Source organism: Cnephaeus nilssonii (genome assembly GCF_951640355.1).
Source record: "Cnephaeus nilssonii genome assembly, chromosome: 3".
NCBI classification, from domain to species: domain Eukaryota; kingdom Metazoa; phylum Chordata; class Mammalia; order Chiroptera; family Vespertilionidae; genus Cnephaeus; species Cnephaeus nilssonii.
In genome coordinates, this window is record NC_137074.1 from 86,394,405 (window position 1) to 86,414,547 (window position 20,143).

At 40.1% G+C, this 20,143-nt stretch overlaps 2 protein-coding genes across 2 annotated transcripts in view; one reads left to right on the forward strand and one right to left on the reverse strand.

Moving 5' to 3' along the window:
• ZNF654 (zinc finger protein 654) overlaps positions 1-9,857 on the reverse strand; it is a 118,341-nt gene extending 108,484 nt beyond the window's left edge. Inside the window, exon 1 of the mRNA XM_079766652.1 lies at positions 9,559-9,857. Coding sequence (XP_079622778.1) covers positions 9,559-9,747 — 189 coding nt within the window. The 5' untranslated portion in view covers positions 9,748-9,857. The remainder of the gene's footprint in view (positions 1-9,558) is intronic.
• A 249-nt stretch (positions 9,858-10,106) lies between these two features.
• CGGBP1 (CGG triplet repeat binding protein 1) lies at positions 10,107-17,019 on the forward strand. The gene is made up of 3 exons (XM_079766654.1): positions 10,107-10,278; positions 10,878-11,084; positions 13,070-17,019. The coding sequence occupies exon 3, from the start codon at positions 13,089-13,091 to the stop codon at positions 13,590-13,592; it is 504 nt and encodes a 167-aa protein (XP_079622780.1). The 5' UTR covers positions 10,107-10,278; positions 10,878-11,084; positions 13,070-13,088; the 3' UTR covers positions 13,593-17,019.
• The last annotated feature ends 3,124 nt before the right edge of the window (positions 17,020-20,143 follow it).

Consider the following 20,143-nt stretch of genomic DNA (forward strand, 5'->3'; position numbering starts at 1 on the left):
CCATTTGTTTGAATTTGTTTACCTTCTATAATTGAAACTTTGTAGCTTGAGTGGAGGCTTAGGCCTGGCAAGGGCAGGCGGAAAGCTTGGCTTCCTCTGTTACCTAGGAAACCTTGCTCTCTGTGGCTGTAGCCATCTTGGTTTGGGTTAATTTGCATACTTGCTCTGATTGGATGGTGGGCGTGGCTTGTGGGCATGGCTTGTGGGTGTGTCGGGGTGTGGTCAATTTGCATATTTGTCTATTATTAGATAGGATACTATTACCAGAGGCCCAGTGCATGAAATTCGTGCACAGGGGGAGGAGGGTCCCTCAGCCCGGCCTGCACCCTCTCATAATTTGGGACCCCTCAGAGGATGTCCAACTGCCGGTTTATGCCTGATCCTGCAGGGACCGCTGGCTCTTAACCGCTCGCCCGCCTACCTGATCGCCCGTAACCACTCGCCTGCCTGCCTGATTGCCCCTAACCACCTCTGCCTGACTGCCTGATGCCCCTAACTGCTCACCTGACTGCCTGATGCCCCTAACTGCTCACCTGCCTGCCTGATCACCCCTAACCACTCTGCCTGCCTGCCTCATCGCCCCTCCCACCACCGTGGCTTCATCAGAAGACCTCCAGAATGACGTCCAGAAGGTCGTTCGGCTGTCCGGTCTAATTAGCATGTTATGCTTTTATTATTATAGATAATTGTTCTATTTCATTATTAGTTATTGTTATGACTTTCTTACTGTGCCTAATCTATAAATTAAACACTATCTGGGTATGTATATAATAAAAAACACACAGTATATGTAGGGTTTGGTACCATTCATGGTTTCAGGCATCCACTGGGGGTCTTAGGGTTTCAGGCATCCACTGGGGGTCTTAGAATGTATCCCCCATGGGTAAGGGGTACTACTGTAATGCACCTTTTCTTTATAGACTTATCAAAGTTATAACTGTATACAAAAACAGGGACAATGCTGTTTGCTCACAACTACTATATGTCCAATGCCTTATATAACCAAAAAACCTCAACCCTAGTTACAACGACACCTTTTTCTACTGCTTTCATGAGTCTTCCAGCAATTTTCATATTCACCACTGCTTAGGAGTTGAGAGTACTGAGTTTCTGGTACAGAGTGTCAGTGTAATGGACTTTAGGACCCTATGTCACACACTATATAGATCGACCTCCTCTCAGATTTAGTTTGCCACCAGTGTTCCACCATGGGTCTAGCCAGATGACAACACTTGGGTCTCATACTAGAGAGCAGATCCATACTGAATAGAGTGTACTGCTGAAATGATTAACTGATCTGTCAAAGAAATAGGGAGCCAAGAAATCAATGTAATATATATTATACGAAAACTAAAAGTTATCTTAGATTTACTAGAAATTACAAAACTTAAAAATACTTAGACTAGGTACTATTGTAATTGATTTATAATATAACTAAATTTAATATTCAGTTAAATAAATTACCCTAGATTTTAAATGCTCTAATATCCTTACTACTATATATTAATATACATTTAAAATGGCATATCAATTGACCATATTTTACTGACCATAGTTTATTTTTTCAAATACCTCATCAGATACATATTTTATCAAAGCTTTTTAAAATTTAATTTCATTTTCTCTTTTTTGCTTTTGTTTGTAATTGTTAAGGTTTAGCATATTTTGGCAGAAAATCAAAAAGATTTAGTGCCAACAATAATAGTACAACTGGTGCCTGACTTCTATTTGGCAGAACTACAAAATGATAGTATCATTAAAAAATATACCAGCAGTGAACTTCATTTAAAAATATTTTGCCTCCTATTTTATCTACAAAATTAAAATTGAGATAGATTTTTTTTTTTTTAGCCAGTGTATGAGTGGTAATCAGAAAGCAATAATGGACATATATCTAATGCAAGACTGTTTGTAAATAAGTTACTTAAGTTTAGGATCTCATTGGTTAACCTAAAAATGACTTTCATAAGTTCACTTAACCAAAATGCATTTCACATATTTTTAAAAAAACAGTGTAGATAAAATTTCATCATACTCCAGATAATCTCACATTTATTAACAGAAAATAAGCAATTTCTAAAGTAGGAAGAGAAAAAAAGTAAAATTTTATTTTTTTAGCTTTATTTTTACTCTCATTAATAAAGACTGTAGGTTTAATCTAGAAAATATAAAAAGTAAGTATAAAGACAAAAATAAAATTCAGCTATAAACATATCACTAAGAAGTTATCCACTGTTAACAGTTGGGTATAAATCTTTTCAGACTATTTTACTTACAAAAATAAAATTAGCCATCTCTTATGTCTTTTCAGTAGCTATACCATGAACAGATTCCCATATGAATAAATATTCTTTACAATCATGATTGTTAGGAGGAGAACATAGGATTCCATTATAGGGAACAACTTTCTAATTTTGGTCATTGAGGTTATTTTCAATGATTTGCTATTACAAATAGTATATCACTGTAAACAATTAGTATAATTCACTTCTGAAAGTCAACCTAAAAAAAATCATTAAACAACAAGAAAGCAGTTAGCTCCCTAAATATAGCTATCAAGATGTAAGATTCATTTTGTTCTGTTTTTCCTAATTATAACAAATAGTTAACATCTTTCCATGGACTTCACCTTGCATGAACACTGGAAATATATCAAATATGTCAAATTTTGAAAACAACTTAAAAAAATAAAATTTTAATTTGTAATTTAGTAATAAAAATAATTTCACCAAAAGGAATACATAAACTCATGCAATTAAATTATTTCTAGCTCAAAATATTCATTACAGAGTAAATCAGGAAGTAGGATACTCTTTTTTCAAAAGTAAATAAATCATTATAAATTAATTTAAATACTTTTCATTGTCTTTCATATGTACTGTTCTTTTGTTTGTTTGTTTGTTTTGTTGATCCTCACCCAAGGATATTTTTCCATTGATTTTTAAAGAGTGGAAGGGAGGGGGAGAGACAGAGAAAGAGAAACATCGATATGAGAGAAACACGTGGATTGGTTGTCTCTCACAAGCACCTGACCTGGGGCAGGGGTTTGAGCCTGCAACTGAAGTATAGGCCCTTGACCAGAATCAAACCCGCAACCCTGCAGTCTGCAGACACACACTCTATCCACTGAGCCAAAGCCGCTAGGGCTGTACTCTTCTTTATTGAGCTAAAAACTGATTTGAGACTTCTAGTTAATTGTGGCACATTGAACACACATTTACTTCTGCTCCCTCTCAAAAACTCACCTAAGATAACAGTAAAAAATACTTTTGTTCTAAAAGACCTAAACACATTAAAGAGGAAAACAATGAAAAAGGAGAAATGACAGACAATATTTAGATAGCTATTATTTAGGGAGGAGGGGGGGAGTTCGGGAACAAGCTGATTTGCGCTGAACCCCAGAAAAATTTCAGGAACTTGAAACACCACAGACTTCTAAAAGTGGAGGTAAAAGTAGAGTCAAAAACAGAAAGATCAGTTGAACATCTCCCTCAGATCCCCTTCCCTATTAGATCAATGGAAACTAATTCTCTAGAGAGGCTGAACTCATAATGGGGCAGGGAAGGAAGGGATTAGAGGGAAGAAAAGGGGATATAGAGAACACAAGAGGTAAAATCAAAGGGTACATACTGAACGATGGTAAGGCAGTCCCCACCTGCTCCATCAAGGAGGTTAACTGATCATATCTACAACTAAGAAAAAAATTATTAATAGCCATAGAGGTAAATATCCTAAGAGTTAAACAGTTGCAATTAGTTGTCTCTGGGGAATATGTGGGGAAGGAAAGGAATAGTGTATGAATTGCTGTTTTTTTATTATAAACTGGGGGGGGGGGGGGGGAGGACAAAAAAGTGGTTGCCTCTACAATATCCATTCTTGTTTTCTTCCTTCCTAACAGAATCATAGACATGTTTTTATCAGGGGGAAAAAATACAAAAAAAATATCTAATACTCTTTTCAGATGGGGATAGTTAATAAGATTTAGGACAAGATGTTTTTTGGCTTACCCCCCAAAAACCCTGATCTACTACTTTGAACTCAGATGTGATGGCTGGAAAGACAAACTTGAGATAAGAAGACAAGGATGACTGATAAGAAAGCAAATGATGGTACAATGATGAAGCCACCATAAAATCCCCATACTATCTAATCGAGACTTTTAACATGAATAAAAAGTCATGTTTAAGATATTTAAATCAGGTCTCGATTAGCAGCAAAATCCAATTCCTAATATGTTGTCTTATATGACTTTTTTAAACTAAGTATACATAAAACATTTACAAAAGTTAAAAGTAAATTTTAGCCCTACCCGGTTTGGCTCAGTGGATAGAGCTTTGGCCTGTGGACTAAAGGGTTCCAAGTTTGATTCTAAGTAAAGGGCAAGGCAGTTTACCTTGGTTGCAGGCTCAATTCCCTGCTCTGGTTGAGGTGTGTGGGGGAGACAACCAATCAATGTGAGACACATCAATGTTTCTCTGTCTCTCTCCCCCTCTCTTCCACTCTCTCTAAAAATCAATGAAAAAATATCCTTTAAAAAAGCGAATTTTAAAATAATTCTAATTAATAGCAATTGTTAAAAATTAACGTAAATAGTTCCAGAAGGCTATTCAAGAAGCAATTTGTTCGTAAACCTAATCATTTTTCCCATTAGAAATAATGTAAATTGAACTAATCCGTTCCAGACTCCCAAACGATTCCCTATTTTAACCTTTCTCAAGAGATGGTTGTTTCATGAGCACTGTCACACTTTAGCAATATCAGTACTCTTGATGGCCTCGCTATATTTTAAAATTGTGCTAATCATCTATTTCACCAAGCCATAATCCATAGCTAGATCAGACACATAAACACGTCTATCATACTTTGTAATTATTTCTTTTGTATTTCTATCATTGTTCTCACAACTTCTTTTTCACTTTGCTGCTATCACTAACCTTGTTAGGATCCATGGTGACTTGTATCCATGTATTTAATAATAATAAGGAATAGCATAAGCAAAAAAAACCCCACAAAAATATTCACAGCACCATTTCCTGAGACGTTAACAAAACAAGGTTTAGCAGTAAACTGACTCATACTCAGGCATTCTCTCCTTTGTCTGTCACATAAGAGACACGTGACTGATCATAGAGTATCAGCATGAAAGGGTTGTCAGGTCAAGAGCCTAAGTTTTATTCGAAAACTGAGACTTTTTTCTGTGAACAACATGGTAGAGAACTGAATTGCTCTAGATGGGAGACGTAGAAGAACCAAGGCTTGACTGTATGTTCAACACCATCCCTGTCCTCTACTGACTAGATGCCAATAGCAACCTATCCCAATTAGGACAATCAAAAATTTCTCCAGACATTACCAAATGTCCCCTGCAGGAAACATAATCTCTGAGAAAATATAGCTGCTATTGCAAATCATTTAAGGGCTTTATCAGAGCATTCAGCTTTTCTAGATAAATAACACAATTTTAGAATTGTAACATTTCTAAATTTATTGTGGGATACAAACTATAAGTGACCTTCAGATTGGATTATCTCTAATGTCCCTCTTAAACCTTCAAAGAATTCCACATGAGAATTAACAGCCTCTGTCTAATTATGCCTATCTCCATGCTAGGTATGCTACTGAACATTTCATGGTCATTCTCTCCTTTTATACTCATGACATCCTCATGGGATGACTATTAACCCCATTTTAATAAGAAACAATTTTAAAGTATTTTAATCAACATATCAAAGTATTTCCAGAAATACTTTTCACTGTAGTCATTCTAGCACTGAGATACTTATTTAGTTTACAATCAATTTATGATCAAAGCATTTCAATACATCTAGTAAAAAAATAAGTTGAATTATTATAATCTTCAGGAATAGGGGAAATGTTCACAGCAACTAACAAGTCAGAGAAATAATAATCAAACTTTTTTTTTAAATACTGTCCTGTTTTACTATGCAGTCTTTTTTTTTTTAATATATTTTATTGATTTTTTTACAGAGAGGAGGGGAGAGGGATAGAGAGTTAGAAACATCGATGAGAGATAAACATTGATCAGCTGCCTCCTGCACACCCCCTATTGGGAATGTGTCCGCAACCAAGGTACATGCCCTTGACCGGAATCGAACCTGGGACCCTTCAGTCCCCAGGCCGACGCTCTATCCACTGAGCCAAACCGGTCAGGGCAATCAGACTGTTTCTTGAAATAGTTTTAACACTATGGCCTAATAAAAGACTACTTTTAGACTTTTTCATCCATGATTCCGAGTACATCCAGTTACTATTTTTCCCCTTTGCACAACTTTTCATAAACAATTCACTTTACAATTATTTGCGAATTTATTTGTAATTCTAATCTGCCTTTCAGTAGAAATTGAAGTCTGGGTTCAAATCACAGTTGGTCCACCTACCGGAAATGAAGACAAGTTCAACTATGAAAATGCATAACAGGACCTATCTGAAGGCCTTAAGAGTTAGTAGGCCCCTCAATAAAAATTAATTTCCCCTTCCTTTCATCCTCAGAGTAAATTAAATATAAATTAAGAGCCAATTTAAGCATTTCTTGAGAGTCTACTAATAAGAGTTAAGGGAGGATGTGATAGGGGCAGTTAGTGGACATTATACCATGTAACTATTTGGAAATTAACACAATCTCCCAAATCCATCATCACACAAATCAGTTTAAGCCTAAGAGACTATTTATTCCCTTAGTTTGAGATTTTATAATTCTAGTACTGGTATTGTTTCTCAAGTAGAGAAGTATATCCTCAAATGCATTGAATGGATGCATAATTTATCACTTATATTACCTATTGTATTCTGTTTTATTTTCCCTTGTGGTAAAAGACACAGAACCTCCCCTTCACCCATACAACTAACAGCCCAAGACATTTTTATTCAGATTTCTTTCTAAAAGGGGGAATATAAATTGGAGCCTTTCTTTTCAGTGCACAAGACTGTGAGTATAAATCATATATTTCATTAACTGTCACCCACCCAAGCGCATATTATCCACTTTATGGATTACTCAAAATTAAGTCATTCACTAATGAGTTCAAGTTACTTAATATTACCTTACCCTTAGTAAATATTAGGAAACCAAATGTTAAAAAGAAAAAAACAACCATCTTTGGGCATTAGATTACATAATCCACTTCTTCCCTTGGTGGCAAATAAAACAGAACTACTATACTGTTAGAATTTATTAATCAATGCATAAAACTCAACTTAACATAGGTAATCTTTTATTCTATCTTAATGTTTTAATACAAAAAAAAAACACAACACAACACTTCACAAAGCTCACCTGCAGGGTGGATCCAGGACAGGAGCCCTAAGAACAGATCTATTGCTAATCTAGAATATTATGAAATATGTAAGGTTTCAGGTAAAAGTTGGTAGCATAAAAGTATGTCAGCATAACTTAACTCATAATTTAGCAATGTAAAAATAAAAGTTTAAGTTCTTCCAGTTTAGTTTTATTTCCTTGTATATTTAGGTGGTATTGGAGTTTTTTAAAATAGCCAACTTCATTTGTACTTAAAATAATTTACTCTCACTGTTCAGACACTGTATTTCACAGGCTAAATTTATTCATCTGTTCTTAAAACTGATTTCAAGAAATATAATAAAAGTAGTTAGAAATTCTCCAAAAATGTTCTGGCCCTCAAATAAAATTTCAATGCAATTTCAGCAATTAAGGGTTATTTGATCAAGCAAATTAAAGCTAAAGGTAACCAAACCAACTTGCTTATTAATGATATCAAAAGGAAAACAGGCCCAGCCGGTGTTGCACAGTGGTTGAGCACTGACCTATGAACCAGGGGGTCACTGTTCGATTCCTGGTCAGGGCACGTGCCTGGGTTGCAGGCTCTATCCCTAGTGAGAGGCATGCAGGAGGCAGCTGATCAATGATTCTCATCATTGATGTTTCTATCACTCTCTCCCTCTCCCTTCCTCTCTGAAATCAATAAAAATATGTTTTAAAAAGAAGCAAAACAGAAAATAAAAAGATTTTCAGCCTATGAATATATTAAAAAGATCAATCATAACCTAATTTTCAGAAGTTTAAAATTCCTGTAGATACAAAGTCTACTGATAACATGGTTTCCAGATGTAAAACATATAGTTAGAAAACAGGTATTGTAAAGACACTGAACCTCTAAATCCAGTGAATGCCAATACCAAAATAAAATAAATAAGAAAAATACATTTTCAAGAAAGTCACTAAACAGAGAGCAATGCCAAAGAAAACACACACACCCTTTATACCAAGGCAGTTTCCACCTTCTTATTTATGATAAGGAATGAAAGAAAAATCAAAAGACAATTTAAAGTATTAAAAACTTGCCTGAAAATTTCAATTCCATCCTTTTCCTTCCAATGCTTAGAAAGGCATAAAAATCAAATTTCAGCAAATATGATGCTTACTTCCTGTTAACTTTATTTTCTACTTGTTACCAGAATGAAATAGCTAACTTTAATTAATATGTAAAGGATCCAAACCCTTTACATATTTGCTCATTTATTTTTTTACTCCTTATTTGTTAGAAGAAGAAAGTATGGGATAGAGATTAGCAATTTGTCCAAGGTAACAACTAGGAAGTGGTGGAGCCATGATTTGAACTCTATACATCTAAGACAATGAGCAAATTTAAAAAAAAAAAAAAAAAAAAAAGAATGGGGTGAAAAAGAGAGTAAAACTTTCTGCCAAAACAGTTGGCAAAACAAGGTTGTTGTGAATGAGAACAAAATGTTTACAAATATATGTAGATGTGAATGTAGAGTACACAACTTGACCCCTAGACAAACACTTCGGTGCTATAACATCTGATCATGGCCAAACACTTTAAAACTACATCAAATCATAGTGACAGTCGACCAAGTAAATAATGTGTTGTCACTGTTCGGTCGAGGAAAGGGGATAAGAAAAGAAAAGATGACAATCACACTGTCTTAACCCCACCTCCCTCCCCCCCAAAAAAGTATCTACAACACCGTGGGTCAGCGCCGAAACCAACAGCACTGGCCCGGGGGGCTCTCCGGAAGGGATGACAGGAGACCCTAGCAGAGGGGGAGGGGTGGCGATGACAGGAGAGGGAGCGGTAGAGACGAGGCAAGCCCCGATCTCCAAAAAAGGGGACACGCGGGGGGGACAAGGGAAGGCAGGAAATGTTGCCCGAGATTCCAAATGAAGGGAGAAGGGACTGGGTAGGAGACACAAGAAGGCGGGACCCTCGGGCAGAAAGGGGTCTGTGTGGGGAAGGGGAGGCATGTCAGTGCTACAGAGCTTCCCGGCCAGCGGCCCCTCCGCTCCAGCCCCTCCACCCGCGACAAACTCGCACTTTTTCAGCAGCCCTTCAACCGCGGGTCCTCCCCGCCTCGCTCCCCGCCCCCCACCCCAAGCCGGATAGGTGGAGGGGGGAGCGAGCTTCACCCTCACTCTCCTTGTTGGGCTGGTGCAGTGAGCAACGGACGCAGCCCCGATTCCAGGACGAGCAGGCCAGGCCGGGAGACGCAGGGAGGCCCAGGACCCGGGTGACAAGTCCGAGCGGCCGACAGGCGCCTCACCTGACAGAAGCGTCGGCAGTAATCCCGACTGCTGATCCCGACGACGCCGCCACCGCAGCTGCTGTCGCCAGTGCCGTCGTTGCCGTCGCCCGCAACTCTAAGCCCCGCAGGGCCCGGCGGGGACTCCACAATGGCCACGAGCTCTTCTCCGAGGCGTTCGGCCTCTTGATCGCTCTCTTCCTCCGCCATGAGGCTCTCGCCGCCCAGCGCGTACCAGCCCCTGCGCCGCCGCCGCCGCCGCCGCCGTAGCAGCCTCGGCTAACCTCCTCCTCCTCTAGTTCCCTCCCCCTTCTCTCCGCCCCTGGTGGACAGAGGCCTCTCGGCTGGCTCTACTTCCGGCTCCGCCCACCCACGCCCCCAGTTTTCAATGGAGAAATCTGGCCGCCAATCATGCACACGCCCGCCTTTCTACTACCATTGGTCAAGGCAGCCGTCTGTTTGAGAGATCCGCTGTCAATTGGTCACCGCTGCTCGGCGGTTGCTGGGGACCGCCTACGAGTTTTGCCATAGGCGGTGCGGGAGGACGGGGCGCGGTGGGGGACACGGCGGCCGCCGCGGGGCTCGACCGGGCAACGGCGGCGGCGGCGGCGGCGGCGGCGGCGGCGGCCACGACGACAAGTCCTTCTCTTCCCTCACCCCCTTGCTCCTTTTTCTCTTCCTCCTCCTTTTCTTTCCGGCCGGCTTTCGTCCACTTCCCCTAGAGGCCGCCCGGATCCTACGGTAACGAGAAGCTAGGGAGGCCGAGGGTGGGCCCGGCCGTTGGTGCAGGCTTTGGGCCCGGGGCCTTCCTTCCCGAACGGGAGCCGGGGGCGGAGCCGGGGCGTCGTAGTCGGCGGATGGAAGGGGGAGGAGACGGGAAGCCTGACAGCGGCCGCCCCGTCAGGCGTCTACCGCCTCCTCCCCGGAGACTGCCGCCAACCAGGCTGTCTGGTGGCGGGGCCCAGGGCCGGCCGCTGGGACTCGGCCCTGCCCAGCTAGCGGGGCTGGGACGGCGGGCGCCGGCGGGCCGGGGCTGGCGCGGGAGGAGGGAGTCCAGACGGCGAGAACGTCCCGCGCCCCGCCTTTCCCTCGCTCTCCGGAACCCTGGGGCCTGGGGCGCGCGGCGAGGTGCCAAAGCGGGGCGGACCCTTGGGAAGGGAGTGGGCTGAGGAGTGCTCGGGGAAACGTTGGGATCAGGGTTTGTGGTGTAGAGTTTCCGAAAGAGAAAGGTTTTCAAGATACCTGCATGGTGGCAGTTGATGTTCCTGTTCATATTTTCATCCACCCTTCTTTTTCTCCCTACCCCTATTTTTTCTTCCCATTTGTTACGTGTTTTACAGTAAAGGCATGACTTCCCAGCATCTCAGGGAAAACAGGGTGCGAGCCCAGAAACTATTTTCCCACCACCACTTGTTGAAAAAAAACTGATTTTGAAAGCGTCTCCGGCTCGAAGCAACGGAAAGTGCCAGGATTTCATGCATCTCTGGTTTTGCGCTGGGACCCCTTACTACTAAGTATCAAGACGAAAAAAACTGGAAACTAATCAGGTAAACGGTTACATTTGAAAACGACTTTTACTTTGCTCTAGTAAGTGATTTGCTGCTTCTGTTTTGTTAGCTAATTCCTGCTCTTCTTTCTTCCGCGTTTAAAATATCTTTACCTTCTTTTGAGAACACTTTTGTTCTTCAGGCCTGTAAACTCAGGCATCCTCTGTTGGGTAGGTGTTTGCGTTTGCAGTAACACAAACAAACTTCCGAAAGTTACAAAACATTGGATGTATAGGCCTTTCACATGATCACAAGTAATTGAGCATTTTATGCTTCAGAGAAGAACGAACATTTTTTCAAGTTTGAAATCCAACTATTGGGTACACAATCTATTAATTTAAATTAAGTTTTCGGAAATCTATAATCTTAAAAATGTTTATACTTTTCTTGATAACTGCTTCCCAAATGAACTGTTGTTATAACACGTATGTTTTTTCTTGTCTTGAAAGAACCTTATTCAAAGTCAAAATGGAAAGATTTATAGTGACTTTTGAGAAAACTTTTCACATAGAAAGATTTAGGCATTACTGGGCACAAATATTTAATGTTTTTTTATAACTAGTTTAGAGCCATTAATAATTGGGACTGATTTGCTATAGGTGTATAAAATATAAATCATTAACAAAGTACACACGTATAATGCTAATTCACTGTTTGTTGGGCAGGAATCATATCTGCCTTATCTGCCATTGAAAACCTTTAGACAACACAATATTTGGCACACGAAAGCTATACATTAAACAGATTTTTAATAGAAAATTTGAATTAATCCTATTAAAACCTAAATGTTATCATGCTTTCTAGAATTTCCGTGAAACGTTAAGTCCTTCTCTGAATTTATGTCCATAGGTGTCTAATACATTGGCAATTTAAAGTTATTTTGAGATAGCTTTCATATCACTCAACTATGAGTTCTCTAGCGTGGATTAACACTAGTTTCTGATTACACTTATAAAGAAAGCATAGTTCCTATTATATTTCTATAGAACAGAATTCTATCAAATTCATTTGAATTTCTTATATCTAGGTTAATGTAAGAGCTTAAACCAAAGGCACATGGCCTCAGGAAACAAATGGTCTCCACCAACAATATTTGTTCAGTATCTCAAGCTTTCAGTGCCACTGCTTTTGGCAATGCTCATAAATGTTTGTAATTAGGATAAATTTAGAAATTATTAAGCTGCTTCTGAGATTAATATTTGAAAAAATAGTAAAGATAATCATTTACTTATTCCATCAACAAGTTGTGATTGAACATCAATCATGTACTAGGCACTGTGTTAACCAGTTTTTGGTTTTGTTCTAGCTGACTAGTTAATAAATGAAATAAATATTAATAGATGTAAATATTAGTCTTTAATGGGAAAAAGGGAAAAAGTGTTAGAAAAAGCACTTTGCATATATCTTGATCAACACCTTTTGGAATTAATGCATTAATTCTTTGAATTCTATTTTGCTTTAAAATTTAATATTGTTTCTGTTGTTACTTGTGTTTGGTCTGCTTTTTTGACTTTTACTTTTTTTCTTTGAGTAGTTGTGGAAATTATATTTATCTTCATATACAGTTATGCCAGTTTATTTATCCCCCTGTTTGAACAAACTTTGTTTACAACAATTCCTTATGGTTGTGTTCCTAAAATCAGTTGCCCCAGAACTGTGAAGGAAAAGAAGCTCTTTTAAACTTAAATACATATCTAAATTGGATGAAATTAATATAATACCCTAAATATTGACCTGTGATTAGGTTTTTCTAAAAGATAGTGACATCTGAGATAGGTGTAATTCTTTTTTCATAGTTTAAATTTATTTGAATTTCATCAAATTCAAGGAATGGATGTAGTTGTTACTAGTAATGGGTACACAATCTATTAATTTAAATTAAGTTTTCTGAAATCTATAATCTTAAAAATGTTTATACTTTTCTTGATAACTGCTTCCCAAATGAACTGTTGTTATAACACGTATGTTTTTTCTTGTCTTAAAAGAACCTTATTCAAAGTCAAAATGGAAAGATTTGTAGTGACAGCACCACCTGCTCGAAACCGTTCTAAGACTGCTTTGTATGTGACTCCCCTGGATCGAGTCACTGAGTTTGGAGGTGAGCTGCACGAAGATGGAGGAAAACTCTTCTGCACTTCTTGCAATGTGGTTCTGAATCATGTTCGCAAGTCTGCCATTAGTGACCACCTCAAGTCAAAGACTCATACCAAGAGGAAGGCAGAATTTGAAGAGCAGAATGTGAGAAAGAAGCAAAGGCCTCTAACTGCATCCCTTCAGTGCAACAGTACTGCACAAACAGAGAAAGTCAGTGTTATCCAGGACTTCGTGAAAATGTGCCTGGAAGCCAACATCCCACTAGAGAAGGCTGATCACCCAGCCGTCCGTGCTTTCCTGTCTCGCCATGTGAAGAATGGAGGCTCCATACCTAAGTCAGACCAGCTGAGGAGAGCATATCTGCCTGATGGATATGAGAATGAGAATCAGCTCCTCAACTCACAAGATTGTTGACCAGGAGGTTACCATCATTGTGATCAAGATTAAATAATGTGGAGTGTTAAAGTTATGTATTGATTATATGGTTCATTTTTATATTTATTTCGTTTAAAAATCATGTGATGCAGAATAGTTTTTCAATGTGTATATAGTTGCAAGCAAAAACAAAACAAAAATTTTCACCATAAAACTTACTGTTAATTTTAGTCACCAATGGTGTAAAACAACACTTAAGGTTTAGAGTATGCTAGAATACCTTAAACCTGATGGTTATCTTTAAAGTTGAAGGTTTTTCTCCTGAAATACTTGTGCATGGAAGGACTGCCCTGCTTTTTTACCCTGTTGCCATGTATGATTATTCCTTGTGAGAGTACTTAATTACTTGGATTGAAGACTAGCCTAGGAAATTGAAGCTGCTGCCAGGCAACACCACTCACAGTAACTTAAAGGAATTCTTTCTGATTAGAGGATCCTCCTCAAAATGGAAGCGATGGTGGTAAACTGTTCTTGTATATTCAGATCCCTAGCAGAAAATGACTGTTTATTTCAAACTATGCTTTATTTTGTATATGATGTAGTTACCTTAGCTATCCTTCAGTTCCTCACTGTGTTTCCCCCCCTTTTTAAAGGCTTATTGTTATATTTAGTAACAGCTTCAAGTGACCAAAAGACTAAAATCTTTTAATGTCAGTGCCAAAAGCCATAGGGAATTTTGCAGTGACACAATTTTAGTCTCTTAACATAAACACAACATTTTGAACCATCTTGAGTTTGTAAGCTTTTTTTTGATGTCTTGATGTTAAAAGACACCAAGATTGTCATTTTAATTTAAACAGGTAGACACTTTATTATTGAGTTTTCTGTTTTTACAGAAAACTAGTAATTTTTTGCTGACAGATCAGAAAATAAGGAAATTACTTTCTATGCATTAATTTTTCCATATGGTTTTATAAGAGTTTAGCTGGGATAAGTAGACTAGAAACAAGTTTACTTTCACTTTTATGTGCTTTGCCTCTGGTGGTACAAGGTTTTTAAATAGATTGTAAACATTGTCTTAAAATATAAGATTTTTGTGTATCCTGTACAACTCTTTGGGTGAGGAAATAATCAATTCTGTTAGAGGTCAACCATGTTCAGGAAATGATTTCTATCTGAACCTCACTATCTTTTAAGGTTATCAGAGACCCAAATTATATTTTAAAAAACTAAACAGTTGAAAACTTGGAGTATAGCTTTAAAAAAATCTTAAATTCTTTGAAAGCATTCAAGTTAAAATACTTATAAGATATATTTCTATTACAAAGCACTGATCACAAATCTTTATTTAAAAAAGAAAAGCCAAAGTGAGTAAGAACAAGGTTTAGATTTTTTATTTTTCAGAAACAGCTTTCCATGTCTAAATTTCTTTTACAGACTTAAATTCCTAGTTCAGGTTGTCAAAGTGTCCATCTGATTTTAGATTTGATGTGGATTTTGTTTTGTTTTGTTTTGTTTATTTTAAAATAAGCCTGCCACCAAAAAAAAAAGTCACCTGTCAAAATTTGAATACCAGTTTCATGTTCAGTTATATTAAAGTAGCACAATAAATTCCTAGAGTAGTGCTCTCATTGATAAAGCACATACATGAAAAGACCATCAGCAAAACATAACCAAAATGTATTTTGTTTTTACTTCCTCTAGTAAAGAATTTGCAGGCAACCATGTTTAATTTGAATTATCTATGATAGTAAAAAGTCTTAAGAAGCTGGGAAAGTAATTGAGTTTTATAATGCTATTTTCAGAATACAACAATAAGGTTAGATATGCAATCATTCTAATTTTTCAAAATTCCATGTGATTCAGACTGCTCCCTATTGTTTGGGTATAAATTTGCACTTAAATCTATAGTGGCAGAACAGCTTTAAGTAGTCCTAAACTATAAACTGGATGACATTCCACTGGAAAAACACCAATAATTCACATTTGAGTTTCTAGTAGTTATTACAGATTTGATGATCATTTAGGTCCCATATAAATGTATTTCACCAGGCTCCAAACTATTCCCACACACACCATATCTAGGGGCAGAATCCATCCTCCTGCTATGATTATATCATGTCCTTAGAAGCGTTTTTCATCCTTTTGTGGAGGTTTCATTGTTTCTTGATTATAAAACTTTTTGTTCCCCGAGTCTGGTTAACCTTGTCTCATAGTTCAATAGATAAAGCAGAATGATTATTTTAGCCTGCTGAAACATACAAATCTGTGAAACCATGGTTGGCATATGTTAACAAATGAGAATATCTAAGAGGCATTTACTGCTGTCAAAGTGTAGTGGACGTATGTTCTGAAGTTTTAAATCTTAACTATATAGTGTTAGTGTGATACTATACTATTTGGGAAAATAACATTTTCTATTTTATAAGTTGTATGCATAAACATAAGATATGTAATATTTCATTTATAAACTGCCTTCAACACATGCTTACCTGTTAATAGTGTTTTCTTGAAATATAGTAGTATGTCTTCCAAAATTTCACCTTATGCTTACAGTAAATAGTTCCTAGCTAGTTGAAATGTTAAATTCCTTGTTGGTTTCTTTTGATTCTATGGGGCATATAGCAAGCCTGAAGGACATTGTAATCATTTCTTATGGGGTAAAAATCTAGAAAGATTGTGTATGAGAGCCTAAATAGTTATTTTATTCATTATCATCTTTGGGTTAGACCTTTTTTTTTTTTTTTTTTTTTTTTTTTTTTTTTAACAAATGCTACTTCCAGTTAATGCATTTGGCCCTACTGAATTTTCAGGGACCAAAAAACTTTAAAGAAAAAGTTCTGCATCTTAGAATTGTAACGAACTAAGAATTGGCTTGGGATTATTCTGAAGTATTTATTGCTTAAAAACTATTGTAAGTAACAGTTGGCAAGAACTCTAAGCAGAAAGTTCCATGTTAAAACTTTTGCCTGAAAGAATTTGTATGTGAAAGTTAATAGAAAACACATTTAAAGAAAATAAATTTAAAGTGGCTATAAATGAAAGCCACAGAAAATCATTTGGTGCTTAGTCTTTGTAAGGGCTCTCCATGGTTTGACTTGCCCCAACTGCTTTTAAATGAGTACTTATCACCTTCATTAAATAGAAGATTCATTCTATAATTTCATTGAAAATATTAGCCGAAAATAAATTGCTTTAGCATCTGGTCAGCACTGATTAAAATGTGAATAGTGAAGTGGCTATCTTAAACCTTGGTTTATCTGAATCTATATTGTCATAGACTTCTGAGGTAAATACAATTCTTACCTAGTGGTATTCTACTTGTATCCAGAATACTGTATTCATTAAAATTTACTGTGTTCATTTTTGTATTCCTGTGCTTTTTTCCCCCCTTCATGCATGTATTAATATAAATGTCGCTTTTAAAGTTTTGTTTCTGTGACTTTTAGAAATAAATTTCAAAGAATTTGTTTCAGAAATTTTTGAAAGCACATTTTGTTTTTTGAGTGAATAACATTTCATAATTCCAAAAGATCAACAGGATTTTACTAAATGAGTTTTATCTTTGTAGGATTATTCGTTATGCCTAATATAAAAGCATGTATTCTGTCAAGCAAGAATCACGTTATAATAGAAATTACACAGGTAATCTACACTTATAAAAGAGAAACATGCAAATTGACCATCCCTCTGCTACACGCACCAGCCAATCAGGAGCAAGTAATCAAATTAACCCAACAAAGATGGCAGCGGCCACAGAGCTGGAGGGAGCAGGAGGCTTGGGTTGCCCCCGGCGATGGAGGAAGCCAAGCTTCCAGCCTGCCCTGGCCTCCACTCAAGGAGGGGCTGGGGGCCTGGGTCGCTGGGAGCATGGTCAGCCTGAAAACAGCCCTCAGCCCCTCACCCAGGCTGGCCACACACACCCCAGCGGGGACCCTCACCCCATGAGGGCGTGGCAGGGCTGCAAACCACCACAGGCCCCTCACCCAGGCCACCCCACGCCCCAAGGGAAACCCCACCCTGATCCGGGACACGCTTCAGGGCAAACCAGCCAGCCCCCACCCGTGCACCAGGTCTCTATACTGATAAAAGAGTAATATGTTAATTAGACTGGGAGACCTTCCAGGAGACCTTCCAGACATTCTTCTGGACAAAGCCATGGTGGCCGGGCCGAGGTAAAGGCAGAGGCCAAGAGGGGAGGGGAATTGTGGGTGATCAGGCGGTGGGGGGGGGGGGGGGGCTATTGGGGGTGATGAGGCCAGCAGGGGGGTCAGTTGGGGGTGACTAGGACAGCGGGGGGGGGGCAGTTTGGAGTGAGCAGGCCAGCAGGGGTCAGTTGGGGGTGAGCAGGCCAGTAGGGGGGGCAGTTGGGGGCGAGCACACTGGCACGGGGGACATTTGGGGGTGATGAGGCTGGAGAGGGGCATTTGGGGGTCAACAGGCCGGTGGCGGGGGGCAGTTGGGGGCTAGCAGGCTAGCAGGCAGAGTGGTTAGGGGCAATAAGGCAGGCAGGCAGGCAGGTGAGCTGTTAGGAGCCAGCAGTCCTGGATTGAGAGAGGGATGTCCGACTGCCGGTTTAGGCCCTATCCCTCTAAATGAGTAGTAGGACATCCTTTGAGGGGTCCCAGATTGGAGAGGGTGCAGGCAGGGCTGAGGGACACCACCCCCCTATGCACAAATTTCGTGCACCGGGCCACTAGTATTTAAATAAGCTTAATCATAACTTTTATTGGGTTTCAGAACGATTTGCTATGTCCTTATTTGACACTAGGTCCAAAAAAGTGTTGAAAATTGTCTTGCGTTTTAGTAGTATTACATAGTTTTAGGGCTATCTACTTCAATTTATCAAATTAGCTTCTACTTACCTCTATTTGGGAAAAAACTAATCCTATATGATAAAAGCGTAATATGCAAATTGACCATCACTCCAACACACAAGATGGCCGCCCCATGTGGTCAAAGATGGCCGCCCCCATGTGGACAAAAGATGGCCACCACATCATGGCCGGCAGGGGAAGGCAGTTGTAGGCAATCAGGCCAGCAGGAGAGGGCAGTTGGGAGGGACCAGGCCTGCAGGGGAGGGAAGTTGGGGGAGACTAGGCCTGCAGGGGACGGCAGTTGGGGGGGACCAGGCCTGCAGGGGAGCGCAGTTGGGGGAGACTAGGCCTGCAGGAGAGGGCAGTTGGGGGGGATAAGGCCTGCAGGGGAGTGCAGTGGCTGGCAGGGGAGAGCAGTTAGGGGCGACCAGGCCTGCAGGGGAGGGCAGTTGGGGGGAACCCAGGCCTGCAGGGAAGAACAGTTGGGGGGAACCCAGGCCTGCAGGGGAGGGCAGTTGTGGGGAACCCAGGCCTGCAGGGGAGGGCAGTTGGGGGGACCAGGCCTGCAGGGGAGGGCAGCTGGGGGGACAAGGCCTGCAGGGGAGGGCAGTTGGGGGGAATCAGGCCAGCAGGGAAGAGCAGTTAGGGTGACCAGGCTGGCAGGGGAGGGCAGTTGGGGGTGTCCAGGCCTATAGGGGAGGGCAGTTGGGGGGGACCAGGCCAGAAGGGGAGGGCAGTTTGGGGTGATCAGGCCTGTAGGGGAGGACAGTTAGGGGCAACCAGGCCTGCAGGGGAGGGCAGTTGGGGGCTATCAGGCTGTCTGGGGAGCAGTTAGGTGTCGATCAGGCTGGCAGGGGAGTGGTTAGGGGGTGATCAGGCTGGCAGGCAGAAGCTGTTAGGGGCAATCAGGCAGGCAAGCAGGTGAGCAGTTGGGAGCCAGCAGTCCCGGATTGTGAGAGGGATGTCCGACTGCCCGTTTAGTCAGGCAGTCGGACATCCCTCAAGGGGTCCCAGATTGGAGAGGGTGCAGGCTGGGCTGAGGAACACACACCCCCCCACCCTGTGCACGATTTTCGTGCACCGGGCCTCTAGTCAATATATATAAAAGGCTAATATGGAAAGTGTCCCCTTGGGAGTTTGACCAGGAGACTGGGAGTTTGATTGCTTACTATGATGTGCACTGACCTCCAGGGGGTGGTGCAGAATGAAGAAAGGCCCCAGCTGCCAGCCGGAAGGCCCTGATCAGCCCTGATTGTCAGCCAGGCCTAGGGACTCTACCCATGCATGAATTTCGTGCACCAGGCCTCTAGTAAATTTATAAAGTGGTTAACTTATTTTTCCCTGGAATCAAAATGGTAGAAAGGACTTTAAATGTCTGTTTCCAACTTAACATCTCTAAACCATCAGAGACCTGTCTTCATTTTTCCTAAAGAATCTCATAATCTTTATTAAATGTAAATCAATTGAACATATGTGCCTCTGGGTCTCATAACAGTTCCTTTTTTTTTTTTTCCTGTGTAAATTGAGTTGTGTATACACCTGTAATATGGTGTATTATGTTGCAAAGATGCTCCTGGGATGAGACTAGCTAACCTAGCTCTGTGAAATCTAAAACTGAAAAATAGAATACGACTGACTTATGAGATACATTTGATATGCATGGCATGACTTTCATCAGATTAACCCTTCAGTAAGTTACATGATTTAAATTGTTTTATATGCATACTATTTAGAGTGAATGCGGCTTAGTTCTTGGTTAAATGTTGGAATCAT